Source organism: Anarhichas minor, unplaced genomic scaffold (assembly GCF_050575085.1).
Source record: "Anarhichas minor isolate MPS153535 unplaced genomic scaffold, ASM5057508v1 ptg000011l, whole genome shotgun sequence".
Lineage (NCBI taxonomy): Eukaryota > Metazoa > Chordata > Actinopteri > Perciformes > Anarhichadidae > Anarhichas > Anarhichas minor.
Window position 1 is genome coordinate 7261628 of NW_027466457.1, and position 17047 is coordinate 7278674.

The 17047-nt window shown below is 43.1% G+C and overlaps 1 protein-coding gene across 2 annotated transcripts in view; it reads left to right on the forward strand.

Annotated features, from left to right (window-relative positions):
* Nucleotides 1-17047, forward strand: part of otud7a (OTU deubiquitinase 7A) — a 33281-nt gene that overhangs the window by 5102 nt on the left and 11132 nt on the right. Inside the window, exons 1-8 of one of the 2 annotated variants that reach the window (XM_076089131.1) lie at nucleotides 4617-4675; nucleotides 7227-7356; nucleotides 9752-9905; nucleotides 12402-12587; nucleotides 12702-12920; nucleotides 14841-14942; nucleotides 15460-15587; nucleotides 16214-16326. In XM_076089131.1, the coding sequence (XP_075945246.1) occupies nucleotides 9821-9905; nucleotides 12402-12587; nucleotides 12702-12920; nucleotides 14841-14942; nucleotides 15460-15587; nucleotides 16214-16326 (833 nt within the window). In that variant the 5' untranslated portion in view covers nucleotides 4617-4675; nucleotides 7227-7356; nucleotides 9752-9820. Of the gene's footprint in view, nucleotides 1-4616; nucleotides 4676-7226; nucleotides 7357-9751; nucleotides 9906-12401; nucleotides 12588-12701; nucleotides 12921-14840; nucleotides 14943-15459; nucleotides 15588-16213; nucleotides 16327-17047 lie in introns of those variants that run through there. The other variant, XM_076089130.1, reaches the window with a different exon arrangement.

Consider the following 17047-nt stretch of genomic DNA (forward strand, 5'->3'; position numbering starts at 1 on the left):
ACAGGGAGGACAGAGCGTACCACTATAGGAGGCCTTTTTAACAGTACTAAACGCAACTATAATTATTAATCCACCTCTTAGTGACTGCACTCACCTACAATAAGTATCCTTAATACCTGCCTTATCTCTTTACTATGTAGACCTCTAGTGGGTCTTGGTAGATTGCTAAAGGACACCCCAGAAAGCAGTTGCTGACTGAAGGAAGCAATAAACCCACTCAGTATTTGTGGTAATTGGTAACTAGAACAAAAGTGGTGAAATATCATCACAGCATTCTTGTGGTTTAGCCAGAAAGATCCTTTTTGTTTTTTATTCAGGAACCTACTGGTTTATAGGTTTTCACGTCTTTTTCTTCAGATACTAAATTGAGAACAAGGTTATGATATTGCCCTCTCCACCTACATGAGTGTACCCACACATACAGCCAATCCAACGCCCTACAGATATGGTGAGATGTGGAGTCTGAGATATAACGGGTGTCAAAACAATCTCTTTCTTATTGGATGTGTGCAGATAACAATCATTGTAGGGCATCATAGCCGCCCTGTGATTGAAGCAGAGTTTCAGCTGAATACAATTACTGTAGTTCCTTGATATTTCTGTACATCTCAGATGCTTGTTTGAAAAGAAAAAAGCTACTGCAGGAGGTGATCTAGCGAACCTGACATTGTGCGCTGCTTTGCAGTAAATGCTGTTTTAGTGTTTTTTTTTTTCCATGGTACCAAAATGAAATAATCAGGTTGACAAGAGAACATGAAGTACTGTATAGCTGCTGCTGCTTATCTTAGCTACAATATGTGGAAGGGTGTGTGTGTGTGTGTGGATTCAGAGGAGACATCATTATAATCTACTGTATACATCTTTTCGACTTAGATGTATAAATATACATGTAGAGTAACATTCCAACCCCTCAGATAGAGCGTATCGATCCACTATTATACATATATCTCCAGGCCACATATAGGTCTTTGAGCTGTCGAGGAGAAAGCAAAAGATTCTGTGTGTTCAACACTTGAGAGGACGCCCTCCCTCAGCACAAACTCAAATAGGACATACCAGCTGGTTTCAGCTTTGGTCTGTTTATCTCACGTGGGATTAGAAGATACGTACTCGGATAGCAAGCAGTTCTTGTATGCAACCTCCTATGCTTCCGTGCTTGACACCGCCTTTTTCATCCGTGTCATTAATACACCTCACACTAGCTGCTGAGTGTACTTTATATCCACAGCGTGGTCATTTCTGTCTTCTTCAAATCAACAGAAAACACAGGAACCTTCCTCTTTGGTAAGGCTTTGGTCTCTACTCACAGCTGTCTGCTCGTAGCATTCTGTCGAAAAAAGGGCCCAGTCGGGAGAAGAGGTATTGGCTGCTGTGGTAGGGGGGCTGGAGGGCGGGCTGACATTTTAAGGGGTTACGATCTCGTTCTGCTCCCCTCAGCAACCAGCTCTTTGTTTGGTGGCACGCTGCACAGACAGCCGAGCTGCAGCTCTGTTAGAACTGAAGGTCTGACTTCACTGTAAGGTCAGACAGAAGAAATATCAGTTGCTTTGTTACATGGATGCATTGCTTGTAGTGTCAATAATGAGCGTTGCTTTCAGGATATATGATGTGCATCCTGTCGTTTTTGTGTCTGTAGATAATAGAAAACACAGGTGAAGTCGTCAAATCTTCATTTTGATGGCAAATTCATAGCGTGTGCTTCTAAACTTCCTCAAGAATTCTGAAAGGTTTTTCTAGGAACACTCATGTCCCTCAGGTGCACAGCGCTGTGCTTACGCTGTCCACAGCGGCATTAATTGAAATTTGCCTCAAATATTAATGCAATGATGCATTTCGTGCAAATTGACAACAACTCTCCCCCTCCGTGTATATGCTGTGCTGGCAGTGTGCAGCGCAGCAATGAGATGCAAAGTGACATTATTGCTTCCAGCAGCATCTTTCTTGCAGCATGTGAGGGGCCGCTGCACAGACGTCTGGCTTTTCTTTCAGTTTAGAGAAGGATTAAGAAGGAAAAGTTTTTTTTGGAGTGTCCCACTCTCTTTGTGCCTTACGTTGGTGTTTGTCTCTTCACAGTCTTGCATTTCTCGCTGTTGGTCTTTCCATCTTCTTGCCAGTGGAAGCGGGGGCTCAGCATTGATTTCTTCGGGTGTCAGGTCACAGCAAATAAATGCCATCTGTAGGTCCTAAAGGCAGGGGAAGTCCCACTAGTGAATAGAGCATAATGGATGGATAAGGAGTGATTCGGCACACTCTCAGGTGGAGACAGACGTAGATGGAGCTCTCAGGAATCAAAATGGCTTAATTTGATGAGCTGGTGCAGGGTGAAGAGCTCTCGCTTGAACATGTCGTCCCAAGCACTGATTGAAACACGTCATACATACACACAGGGCCCGCCTATAATATCGTCTAGATGGCGGCGTATAAGCGTGTACATGCGCACGTCTGCTGCCCTGAGCACTGGTGAGGCACATACACAATCACCACAAGTACAAGCTTGCCATTGTGACTGCAGGAGGAGGAGGGACAGAGATTGAGGCTGACTGACGGACCGATAGGAAGGCTGAATAGCAAGTGGAGCTTCCAGTCTGCATTGAAATGCACTGATTGAATCTTGTGCTCTCAAGCAAGGACTTTGAAATTGTTGAAGTGCTTAGTTTGTAGTTTGGTGAGACATTATGATATCCCATTACATGAATGTTCCATGCCACTTAAGTGTGCTGTGTTATGAAGCAAGCTAATGGATTGTGTTGATTATTCGGTACTGATGCAAGGTGGAAATGATCTGTTTCCGTCGAATTGTGCTCATTTGTTCCTCCAACATACAATTACCCCAAGTCTAATGTAACAAGTGTATCGAATCGCTGTATTTTTTCGGTTTCTGTCTTTATTTATTCGATGACATCAACAGAGCAACAACACTGTTTTGAATATGTCTGGTTTTAGTGTTTCGTTGTATATTAAAAGAGCAAATAGCAATTGTTTTCGGAAAAAACTGACATTTTTCTTCTCACCATAACTGAGAGGGTGGCTTGACATTTTGCTGTGCACAGGCTTGTGAATAAGTTCTGGGTAAGAATGAACGCCATCTTTTATTAACTGTCTTCTGTGTTTTGGCAGCCCTTTGTTGCAGCACTTGCTCTGTTGGCTCTGAGATTGGTAAACACACACAGGGCAGAATGAGTAGTGAACATGCAATGGTTAGTGTTTTTGCATACACACACACACACACACACACACACACACACACACACACACACACACTCATGCGCTCTAGAGATGGGGATGATAGGGTGTTTATCTACCAGTGTTGAACACAGCAGTTTAAGCTAGTTGGTGCTTGGCCCTGCTAACTGCAGCTCGGCTCACACACTAGTGATGAAGCCACAATTGGCTCGACCGAGCCGTATGTCCAAGCCAGAACGTACGATTTTGTTCTCTGCCTGGAAGAATCCAAAATATTCTCACCAGCAGAGAAGGGATCACACTTACTTGAGGTTTGAGTAACTTCATTTGTGTTTTACCAACAAGCCCACGTCTTTTGTCCAACCCTTGCTGGACAGGTCTCTTGCCACTATTTTGTTGATCAGGCTCATGTTTCAGGTTCCAACGGTCTTTTTGATCTCTGGACTAGTGCCACCTACTAAGCTGTGAAGGGAGCTAGTCCTCCACAAGAAGGATGCATTGAATCAGTGACTGAGATCAACTGTCTCATTCATATGTTGTCTGATTTTCAACGCCACTAATCAACTTAAATGCTTATATTTATAAAATATCTTGCATTTTGTTCAGTGTAACTGGACCGACTGCCTTGATGCAACGTTATTTCCACAGGTACAGTGTTTATTAGGACTTCATTTTCAATTGACTTAAAAGCATCAGTGTTTGTACTGTACTCTGACATCTACATAAACTCACATTTGCAAAATATAATAGCCGTAAAATAGAAGCTGCCTTTTAAAGCTTATCTAAGAGACTGTATAGTATACCCTGCTGATAACATTGGTGTGCACGTATAGGATTTGCTGCTGGACCACATTGCAGTTACGAAGGAGATGCAGTGTAAAGACCAGAGTGTAAGTGTTTGTACAGTATGTTCACCTCCCACCTGCTGTGTATCTGCCTTGCATGTGGGCGATCATGGCTCACGATGGAGACAATTATCTCATCTATAACTCATCCGGTTACTGTAATGTGATTACGTATATACAGTACATGTACATCACGGAAAAAATTGCACGTTTGCATTTAACAGTGGACGTTATGGAAAAGAAACTCTGTATCAAATGGCAAATGAGCTTGTGATGATGGAAAGCAATTGTGCATCATTTTTCATCGTCTGTGCGACATTCAGAAGTATTCTCGGAATAAAGGCTCCAAGTTTCCATTGTTGGGTCTTGCAGAGCCACTCACGGTGAGTCTTTTCACACTTTCTAATCAGCCAACTGGTGGTTTAAAGTAGTGAGTCTTCAAATAGCGTTCAACATAAAAAAGGAAGTAGTGGGTGGGGAGTTGTTATGCAGCATTAGTATGCATAGTGTAGGGTGGCTTTGCATTTAATTATTTTTGAGGCAGAGTCAAAAACAGCTGTGTCTGTAGGCTTTTTTTTATTGTTTCACAAGAGATCGGTGAGAGAAGGTTAATTGGATTTAAACAGCCTGCAGCAGAATTCACAGAGGTAGGTTCATTGTCTTGTGGTGGTTGTACGACTTGATTGACAGCTGCTAATGATTGATTTAGTAAAGTGGTAATAGTTGTATACCCAGAACACAGATACTACATTTTAAATGTCTAAGCATCAGCAATGTACGTCTCTCAGTGGGGTTCATCCAACAGCTCCCCCGGGGGCCTCATTTATAACAGTCGGTCCAGCTTTCATGCTTGCATCCAAATTACAGCTGTTATTTATGAAAAATGTATTTGAGCTGGCATGTAGGTGATTCGTTTATGTCATGTCTGATGCTAAAGGCTAAATTATTTGATATCATACTGTATAGCTGCAGTGTCTGTGGACCAGTGCTGTTGAAGGAGAAGTCAGTGGAGCGTCCTCCAGTGCTTGTGCAGTCAGATGATTAAGAAACAATTCCTTTGTCTGTCTTTTACTGTCTACAATCGGGCCCTTGTAAATACGGAGGGACTGCGGGCAGAATGCTCATGGGTCAGCGGACCATAGGAGGCAAAAGACGCAGTGTGTTTGAGTGCTGTTGTGAATGCAGTTAGGATACTACACAACTTGACTCTGCTTAGTTACTATTACGCCTGCTGCTCAGCTGTGTAATCGGAAGACCGAAAGCAGAAACATCCGAGAGAAAATGAGGCCGTAGCTGATGGTTGCAAGGCCACACTTTTTCCACGCGGTCTAAAACTGTAAAAGTGTTGACACCACAAGATCAAAGATGCAGCCTGCAGTGAACATCGTGTGTTCACTTCTGACACAAAGTTAGTAGCGTTCACACTCCGACCAGTTACCAGGTGTGGAAACACACAGTGTGTACTCTCAATATTGTAATTGAGCAGCATTTTCAAGAGCCTTTTGGTAAACTCGAAAATTGGTTATTCTCCTTTTACTCACAGGTTTTTGTTATAAAGTATTTTCTCGCAGGTGTAATAGTAGTCATTAAGTAATAGTCTTGCATTAAAAACTTCACTTGAGTAAATTTACAGAGGTATTGTGGAACATTGAGGAGTACTTTAGTTCATACAGGAGGAGGCTGTAGAGCGTTTAAGCCATTCATTCAAAAGGTTGGTGGTGTGATCCCCAGCTCTTCATCGCCAAGTGTGGAAGAGTCTTTGAGCAATACGCTGAACTACAATGCCCATTAGGAGTGTCTGCCAAATGGGATGTAATTATAACTTTTAAACTTGCATGGGCCTTTCATTTTGACTTTTAGGAAAATCTCATGTGACTTTTACTCGAGGACAACACTAGTCAAGTAACCTCTGCTCAGGTGGAATATTCTCGTGTTATTTCTTGCCATGCTAATTACATTTGTAATAGTCATCACTAACATGTCGGCCTAGCAGCGATGGTTGAAGTAGTGATAGTGTATAACTATGTAACTACTATTATATAACTCATGGATAATAGTCCGCCTCAAATTTGCACTAAAATCTGCTCAACGTGCTGTCATTTTAAGTGAGGAACTGCTCTGATTTCAAAGGTAACACATAGTGCTGTGGTTAACGTTGCTGTGATAGATTGTACACATAAACAGAGGACACATACAGTATATGGACATTTTTACTGTTCCTGTGAATTATGCATGGCACTGAAGGATATTTCAGTCCCACTTAGGAGGGCTTTGACGCTAACTCCTCGGCAGTGTTCTGCTGAAAGGGTGAAGAGAGTAGTGGCAGAATATTCTCTGTTGCTCTGCGTGGCTGCTCTCACACTCTTCTCTCTCGGGTTTCCATGTGCGTTTGTCTCCACACACTGATAATCTCATCTCTCCGCCTGCTGTATCATGCAGGATCACCCTGGATCACAGCGACTCGTACAGTGACCTCCTCCGCATTTACTGGCATCAGCGCGTTTGCGTTTCGTTACGTAAAAAGCAAAGATCGTGAGGCTAGCGCTGCACTTTCTTTACTGCGTCAGTGCTGGTGTCACATAAACATCTGCACCTTACTTTGAGAAGCTGAAAATGTGATTACGCCTTCAGAAGGTGCGGTCTTAGAAGAAACGGTGCTGCTTTTAAGTGCAGCTGCTGCCTAAACTTCAGGCTGTTTTCAGCTGTTTTAAGGAAATGTTCATGAAGAAGACGTCAGGCAGCTTTATAGGGCTCTTACAACAGCTGACTGGTGTAGTTACACATATCACCAGGCAGATTAAAACCCTGTTCTAAAAGTACTCAAGCAATGACATCAATGATGTAATTTCACATTTTAGTAAAAAGATTAGTCTTTAATTTTCAACCGATGATTAAATGTTGGCTGTTCACGAGCAATGCTCTACTGATGAATAGTCAGTAGACCAAGTGGTTTCTAAATGACACATGATGAAAGTAATGGCTTGAGGGGTAATTTTTAAATTTGCATATTAACTCTGATGCAGTCACAGGTGTGTGTGGCCGTCGGGTGTGTTACAGCAGCTTCAAATTGAGCTCAGTCGATCAGAACTAAGGGCCATAACTTTCTGTTTCAGGGTGATAACTTTCCATATGTGTGTGTGTGTGTGTGTGTGTGTGTGTGTGTGTGTGTGTGTGTGTGTGTGTGTGTGTGTGTTTCAGGGTTCTCTGCCTCCCCGGTGTCTTCCTCTCCTGTGCGGCCTCTGAAGCCATGGACTAGAGCTGCGTCTGGTCCTGACAGTCCCACGGTCATCAGATGGCTTTTCAACAACCCTCAGCAAAAATACAGAAAGTATGTGTCATAACTAACAGAAAGCAGTTGAATCACAGTCATCCACATTGTAGCTGACAGCTGCTAAATAACACTGAATGGATAAGGCTAGGTATTCAATATTTCTCTAATTAACAACAAATGAAAAGACCAAAACCAACAATGAGTTGATCCTATTATGTAGTGCTGTCTGTGTGTGCGAGGACTAATTTATACATCTGTGGCACAGACCTCCATTTTTGACTAAAAACACATAAATGTAGTGCACACAATATGTACTATAAAAAGTACAAGTACCTCTCTGTACATAAGTACAGTACCTGAGTATTGTTCTTTACATTTCACCACTGCACCTGGTGCCATAAATATTCACAACTAGTACACCAAATGTGTCTTACTCCACCATTGAAGATTTACTCGTATTTGAGTAACATTTTCAGAGAATACTTTGCCCAGTTGTCCTTTTATAAAATTAAAATATTACGAAATATAAAGTTGTAACAAATAGTCTTGGGACTGAGCATCGCAGCAGAGTCTGAAAGTTTTATTAGATGGTTCTGGTCTTTTCTTGCCATTTGTCAAGAATAAGACAAATATGACAAACGTCAATCCTTTAAAGTAGATCTTTTTCTAGTTCACTGTGCTGCTATAATGCCGTTTGTAGAAGCCGGATACATCATGTGTGTGACAAATATGCAAATTATCATTATGATTAAAGGGAAGCTGGACATTCCCAGGCTGTACGTCAGATAGAAAAACATGCATTGGGGTGTTTCTGAGTCATAACTACCTCCCACAAGGAAAGCGATCTGAATGAGGCTGTTCTTCAGGGAAACGATGAGGTCATCAGCTATTCCTGTGACTCGCTTCACCTATTATTCTGTACTCAGTGATGACCTCTAGACAGTGTAATTATGTGCACATATGTTGTTTCTTTGTCTTTTTAATTTCCTGTAAGAAGTGTGACATTTTGTTGTGATAAACATTTATTTGATTTCTAAGAAGGAAGTGCCAATAACGAGAGAACTACCTCCAGCGATACATTAGAGGTCCCCTTTGATCTGATAACATAATGCGTATCAGTCCCAATCGCATGATCTCTGACAAACCTTTGGTTGTGACCGCTCCAGCAGATGCAACACAATGCAAGTGGCTGACAGTAAGTAGGTCAGCTAAACTACAGCTTAAGTGCGGCTTTGACTTATTAATAATGCATATGATAAAGACTAAAGTTGCTGGGTCTCGAACAAAGATATTTTCTCTCTGATGCCAATAATCAAGGAGCGCTCAGCTGTCTGTTTTTCTTTTGTTGTCGCGAGCTTTTCATTTTCATGAGATGATAATACTGACTGAGAGTTTCTGAGATTGTTCTGTCATGGTCAGTTAAAGATATGCTGCGATGTCCTATCCACTGATGCTCATCCGTCTCAGAAGCAGGAAACAACTGAAATGTTTTTTTTGCATCGGCTGCAATTCCAGATCAGAGCGTCTGTGCCAAAACTGAGCCGAAAACTGAGCCGAAAACCTGATGGACGCTCGTATGTCACGTGGCACACTGAGAGCTGGAGCAGTTGCTTACACCTCAGCGATGTGGGCAGAGTATCAGAATGTCTGCAGCATGCTCTCACTCCTCTTTAGGTCAAAGCCACAGACCTGAGCAGCCTTCAAACCTCCGGTCTGCACACACAGAGGCCCCGGTGTCAGAGCTGCAAACCTGTGGGTGTTTGTTTCTTCACTGACAACGTGCTGAACTCCGTTCCTCGGTCACCCACACAGCCTCCGGAGGAATGGAAGCTATGCATGGGCTCATTCGTTCCATGGGCCGAGGGAGGGAACACTTGTGCATCTTAGAAGTGATATTTAAGATCGAACAAAGGAACGCTTGTTGATCATAAGAGCCGCGCTGTTAACCTGCTCTCTAGCTAGCATCATACTAAATAACATCACACTGAATCGCTCCACAAACAGTTGCTGGGCATCCGTCCTTGCTGTCCAGCTCACGTGGTTCAAGATACTGGATCATACCCAGAAACCCCTGGTTGTCACTCAGTGGCAGGAAGAGGGTTAGTGTTTGTTTTACGTCACGGGCGGTGGGCCAAAAGCTCTGGAGAGAGGCAGGTGTGTCCTGGATACAACCTCTGGTCGTATTGTTGATATTACATCCGTGCTGTTGGATTTTATGTTATGACTGTTAGCAAGAGCTGGGAGGAGTTCTGGGAGTGGAGTGCTGTTCGCAGTACTATGTACTTTCAGCTCTAAGCATTACACCTCAGTACAAGCAGGCCGAGACTGCTGGCCGGGTTAAGAATTAGAGAGCGGGTCCGCCCAGTCTCTGGTTTCTCGCAAGGTTAGTGAGTGATGGGTTTTTAAGAGTGTTGCTGAAATGGATTTACTATAAAATGGTGTCTTTTTCCAGATGACAACGTGAAGTCTGGCGTCCACCAAGGCCACCGCTGCACCTTGGGCAGCGCACACACATGATCACATGACTCTGGACATGGACGCGGTCCTGTCAGACTTTGTTCGGTCCACGGGGGCAGAACCGGGTCTGGCAAGAGACCTGCTGGAAGGTAAGAGACCCAAACTGTCCTGCACCTCCGAGATTCGAGGCTATCAAGCAAACTGTCATGTATAAAAGACTCGATATGTGGGAATTTGTGTTTTGATCAGCTGCTCCCTGTTGTGCTGCGGTTGCACTCAAGCGGGCAGAGGACAGGGAAGAACAGAAGAGGAGAGGAAATGAGGGGAAAGGAAAAGAAAGGAAACAAAGGAGGGGAGGAGAGGAGTTGGGCCTGTAACAGTGAGCCAGCCTGCTGATTTAGAGGCCAGTGTGACGGTTTTACGAGTGCACTCCCCAGGGAGAGCTTTGTGCCTATTCATTGGAACTCATTGAGGAGCAGAGTGCTACTGGCACTTGTATAGCTTACATACAGGGCCACTTTGGTGGAAAAAAACAGGAGAGAAAAAGTGCACACGGCAACAGAAAGCTGGTTGATGGTCAGTTGAATTGGCTTTCTTGAGACAGTCAAGTGAGGTTTGTGTTTTTATTTCCGATTTTTGCAGCAATTTCAGTCTCAGACGATTTCGCATTGCACTCAAGCATCTGTTCAAACTGCAGTAAAGAAATGCTGAACTCTTAATTTAGATCCAGTTTTGTCTACTTTACAGGAATAAAAGCATGCTCCACACAAATCAGACTTCCATTAGGGGATGAAATCCTTGTAGAGTGCGTCCTGGAATTTTATTTTTTTGTCTCTGTGTGTTTATTATGCAGCTGGTGTCTAGTCTGATAAAAGAATTAAAGTGTTGGGTGTCTGTCTCTCCCTCCCCTTCAGTCATGTTTTTTTTCTGCTTTGGCACAAAGCCACAGGGACACTAACAAGACACAGCACTCAGACAAGACAGACGTGGGCCTGGATGTCCTATTTCAGTGTCACGCCTGCTGCTTTTCTCTGGTGTTAGCTTAGCTCTCCAGACCTGCATCAATCAGCTGTGACCCCTTTGGTCTGAGTCATATGACAGCGCAATATGTGGTGCTTCCCCCTAGATGCTGGTTTATGTACTGAAGAATTTGTTTGGACCTTTGTGGATACATTTATTGACAACCAGGACATTTTCTGTGTTCTGGGGTTTTTAATTTTTAGAATAGGAAAAAGGGTTAACAAACTCATTTAGGAGATTTCGTTTAATTAAAATAATCAGATAGTTAGTAAAGCTTGCTCATAAAGATGGACTTCTATTGCCCTCAAATCCGCCTGTGCACCTGGTTTAATTCACAGTCCTTAAATGAGAAAAAGGAGTTTAGTAAAGCTGCTGTCTTTCTAATAGATAGGGATGCTGCATGTTCACACTGCAGATGAATTTATCAGCGTTCCTTTTTGCTGACGGCAGCCATTAAAAATGAAGGAGCTGAAACAATGCCTTCCATGCCACAGTAATAGTAGGCTAATGTAGAAGCATTTAAAGAACATGCATTAGGTGCTGGGTGGCTATCTTGCTGGACCTTAAGTTGTATTCCTGGATCTGCTCAATAAAGCAGAACCCGTTTTGCATTGATCGTCGTGAGAGACGGGGTTTAGTGGTGCCAGGTTTCATGTTCAGACTGCCGAGAATCATCATGTCTGGAAGTGAGGAAGAAGACAACTTCCTCCAGGTCTCTTATGAAGGGAGTCCATTAATGGACCTTGTCTCACAAACATGCTCAGACTACATGCAGGAACCCTCTGAATGTTTGCAGTTGTCGGCATTGATGTGAGTTGTATAGACTGCAGATAGTTCTTGTGGCGTCATGAGAAGGCACACTGTTTTATAATAAGACTGAGGCTCGACTTGTTTCTCTCAAACCTGGAAGGGATCTCTATTAGAGACAACACCCAGAGGACAGGAAGTGTGTGCGTGTGTGTGTGTGTGTGTGTGTGTGTGTGTGTGTGTGTGCGTGTGTGTGTGTGTGTGTGTGTGTGTGTGTGTGTGTGTGTTTGTGTGTGCGTGCCCTCATGGCGTGCATGTGTTACCAGTGTGTGGGTCCCTCCTGCACATCAGGATATTGCTGTCACTCTGTTAAATGATCCGTCTTCTCTCAGCGTCTTCATTGTTGTGGCACCACCCAACCTCAACCTCCGGTTATTCTTCTTATGATGCAGCATGTTTTACTCTGTATGGCATTGCTCCATATGGGTTATATATACCATTATTGTTGGGGCTCATTATTTAATATTTGTAAAAAGACAGTAATTCCAAAATCTGCAGATGCCTAGCCCTTTTGTATTTCACCCCATTTCTTTCTTCCCTTTCTGCTTAGGAGTTATTCACCATGAGATAACTCTTTTTACTGTAAACTGCAGCGAAAAGTGTCCCGTTGCACCAAAAAAAAAAACTTTTTGATGCGTGGGAACATAATATTTGGTAAACCACTCTAATTGTTCAGGAATTCAGGATATCTTGGACTAAATATCTAAAAAAATATATCAATATGATACCCTTCAATAATCGTACACAATATTCATTCTTGATACTTTTAATCAGTGTTGACGTGCAATCGACCAGACCTTTTTTTTTGTGTCCCGCAGGTAAAAATTGGGACCTCAGTGCTGCTCTGAATGATTATGAGGAGCTCAGGCAGGTCCACACTGCCAACCTGCCGCTGGTCTTCAACGAGGGCCGCTACTACAAGCAGCCAGAGACGCGTGACACGCCCACCCATGTCAGCAAGATCGACAGGCCATGTGCACAGAAGCAGGAGGACAATGCACAAGGTACGAGGACTCCCTCAACACCATGTTGCCACCACCAATGACCCCCACCAGTTTTGTCTTTTCTTCACTCGCTTCCCACTCATCCATGCAATTCTCGCTTCTTCTCCCCTCTAGAGAAGCGTCTGTCCCGCGGGATCTCCCACGCCAGCTCTGCTATCGTCTCGCTGGCGCGGCTGCAGGTGGCCAGTGAGTGTACCAGCGAGCAGTTCCCTCTTGAGATGCCCATCTACACATTCCAGCTACCAGATCTCAGCGTGTACAGCGAGGATTTCAGGAGCTTCATAGAGAGAGACCTGATCGAGCAGTCCACCATGATGGCTCTGGAGCAGGCCGGTGAGTAATACAGGATATAATATTATACAATACATTCTGGTATAGTGCTTCTCCTACTACTGTTATGAGATATGTAACATAATCTTGTGCATGTTCTTGATTTAGATTACACTGAAATGCAGGTAGCAATGAGAAAATACCATTGAAAGTCAGTAATAGACAGTAGACAGAGACGTGGAGGGTGAGACTGAGAGTAGAGATACAGAGCAGCATCATCTGGAAGCAAGACGACAACAACTAATTCAAAGCATCCAGGATCCCAAAGGATTCATCTCCCAGCTTCAGTTTTGAATTAACGGAGAGTTCTAGTTAGTGAAGTTTCAAATCTTCCTGCAGATTGTCTCACAGAGACTGTAAAGCCTTTCTCACCTATTTCTGTTCTAATTCTGGGAGCAGTCGTCCAAAAAGAAGATCAGGACAATTAAATATATTGACTTTCATATTTCTATATTTCATAAACAAGTGAATAAGAGACAATCTGTCTAGTATTGTGAATACATTTTCAACAGTCCAACCAGAAAATCTATAAATGCTATAAAATATGTATCTCTGCGAATAAAAAGATGTGAAATAAATTACAACAAGCAGCTTAGTATTAGCCTCCCTTTATGGGTGGTTGAATATCAACCAGCACATGAATCATTCATGGTTATAACATCATTAAACAAACTGGGATGTAACAGTAGTCCAAGTTTTAAGAAAATTAACTTCATATCTAACACGTAAAATTCAAAACATCTGCATTATGAGCCCATCCACACTGAGGGGGTAAATCATTCAGAGCTTCTTCTGTGTTTACTGTTGTTAAATAAATGATGCAGTCAGATCACCCCAGGCTCAGAGCGACGAGGCTGCCTGCAGTAAAGCAGTGTGCCGTGCCCGGGGCTGTGAAGCAGTCGTCTCTCCCTCAGGGACGCTGGCAGGGCGGTGATGGAGCAGAAACTGGAGATACTGTAAAAGTGAGGCTGAGGAGGAAGATACTCTGAGTGGGTTTTTGAAAGACTGCTGGGTATTTGAGGGTGTGTGCAAAGCATATGGCCTGTGCTAATCATTGCCTTCAAAGTTCAGCTAATGAAGCTAATTATGCCTGTTGGCTAATTGTTCTCATTGGGCCATCACTGGTACCTGCTCCAGTAGTGTGAGACTGGAGGACATTAAGTTTACAGTTCATTTGAGTAACAAGGTGACAAACAGTTGTGACGGACAATCGAAGGCTGCTGTAAATATCTGTGGTGCATTCCTGACAGAGATGATTTTTACAGAATCTGAAAGGACCATTACTTACATCCCATGTCTAAAATAATATCATCAGGATATAAACTACACTCAAAATGACACTAATTTCATGTTATTTAATTTTTATAAATAAAGTAACCCTTAACGATGTAATAAGTAATTAAAAAAGCTATAGAGCTTTTTATGGACCTGAGACTCATTTATTTATTTATCCATTTTATTGCTATATTTTATTGCTACTTGCTGTATCTAAAATATACTTGCTATAAACCTAAAATTGTTTTCTATTATTGATAAATTAGCACGTTTCTGTTCCTTCATTTGATCACCTATGGCCCCTGTTACATCCCCAGTCGCCCGTGGAATAAACATCTCTCTTGGAAATGCCTCTCCCAAAGTTGTTTCTGTTTTTCTTATGTGCTGCGACTTCTTCTTTGTAGATTGTATTCTCCTCTCCGTAGAGATGCTGGGCTGGGTAGGAATAAATGTTGCTTTGACCCTGTAAAGCCCAATTAGATATTATATTGGAAACGTACAAATGCATTTTTTGTCTCTGCATTTTAATTTGAGTAAATTAAGAGAACGTTGACTTGAAAATGGATTGAAACTAAAAGGTATTTGCTCCCCTCTGTTTCTCAGTTTTGTGCAGAATTCATGGTCTTATAATATTGTACGTGTGTGCAGGTCGTCTGAACTGGTGGTCCACCATGTGCACTAGCTGTAAGAAGCTGCTTCCTCTGGCCACCACAGGGGACGGGAACTGCCTTCTGCATGCTGCCTCTTTGGGTGAGCTACTCATGTACACTGGAGTATATCTAACACATGATATTACCATATCATCCATAACAACTGTGCAAGACGCTGTCTATTAACAGCGTCAGTGCTGCGTCACAGCTGCTGAATCCAGAGGAGGGAGTGGGAAAGGAGGATTGGAAGAGCAAAGGTAGCAAGGAAGGGAGGGAGGGAGATACGTGACCTATACATTGCAGGAAACTGTCAGCTGCAGGGTTCAGTGGATTCACAGTTTATTCAGGTCCCTGCCGAAGGAGGTTGTTGACTTCCCAGTGTGAGGACGACTGCAGCAGGAGCTGTCAATGTTCGAGGCAGCAGAGCTAATGCAATTTACACTGACAGTCGGACAACTAAGGCCCTTTGATGAGTGATGAAAGACATTTTTAGACAGGAAGTTAAAGAGCTGAGGTTTTCTCATAATGATTATATAGTTTGGTGCAATGGCTGTGTTATTGTTTTATGTCCTCAATCTTAACAAGCAGTAACGGTGTCTTGAATCTGTGTCAATCAGGGATGTGGGGCTTCCATGACAGAGACCTGATGCTGAGGAAATCCCTGTATACCATGATGAAGAGCGGAGCGGAGAGAGACGCTCTGAAGAGGAGGTGGAGGTGGCAGCAAACCCAACAGAACAAGGAGGTTGGAAGAGTAAATGCATCACATCCACTTTCACGAATGATAGCATTAACACATCCATAAGAGCAAGCGAAGGGATGAGCCACATGTAACCGCTGTTATTAAGCGCTGATTTTAGCTTCCTTGCTGGGTCGCACATTTGGATTTTTGCTGCGAGGAAAATAGTCTTTTTGATGATACCAAGTGTGCATTAGTAGCAGTGTTGATACTGTCAAATCCTCTGCACTTCCTCTCCCTTCTCTTGATGTTCATGGATTAAGGTATTTGCCAATCTATTAGAAAAATGGTGTCACCAAAGATAGCTCAGGCAAAGAAGTAGTCCAGATGCTCATATTTTAAAAATGCCTTCGGGCGTTCTGGTGGCCCACTGATCTAAGACGCACACCATGTAAACGCAGCGTCCTGGTTTGTTGCATGTCATCCACCTTTCTCTAATTACGCATGATCCCTGTCTGTTTTTTTTCATCTTTCATCCATTAACGGCAAAAATATGACAAAAGATATGTAGATGCATAAAGGTTCTGGAGATAACTTTGGAGATTAGTTCTGATAAATAATGACAAGGATTGTGTGGGTGATTTATTAGAAATTCTCTATGTGTGTGTGTGTGTGTGTGTGTGTTGGTGCAGTCGGGGCTGGTGTACACTGAGGAGGAGTGGGAGAGAGAGTGGAACGAGCTGCTGAAGTTGGCCTCCAGTGAGCCTCGCACTCACCTCAGCAAAAACGGCAACACCAGTGGAGGGTAAGCAGTTTGACTCACATTTATCCCCATTTTACTCCCAAAGACACAACGCATATTACATCCCTTCAACCAGAATCCAGCAATGTTTGCTCCGTAGTCATTGTATAAGATGGAGAGTGGAACAACACGGAGTAGCCGTAGTGAGTGTTGCACAGCTCTCGTCCCACATCACACATCACACTCTCCTGCTGTGTTTTAATGGCTTGTATGTTGGAACACCGCAGGAGGCCCACATTTAAAGCAAAAGTGACCTTCTCACTTCGATGGATTTGTCAGGGAAACTCATTGTTCCCACTAGTACTTTGAAATTGACTCCTTGATTTAATAACATTGTTGATGCTGTAGTGTGAGACTGTGCCATCTACTGGCTGCCATCAGTATTAATCATTTGTCCCCCCCCCCCCCCCCCACCCGATGCATAAACAAGTGTATGAGTGGGTTTATCATAGGCTACAGAGGCAGATCTGAAACTAACTGTAGTTTCCTCTTCCTACGCACAGAAACCTTGTGGTTTGTCTCTTGTTTCCATTTTCACTGAAAGTATCACTCATTCTCTCTCTTATGTACACGATGGGCATAGCAGCTATTTTGGTAGAAGAAAAACAACTATGATGGAAATAAAAAAAACTCACCAAGGTGTCTGCAGGTTGAAATGTAATTCACTTGCATAACATGTGATCTGAGCAGGTTGTGGTTGTTTGCGCTCAGTGCTGACTTCAAA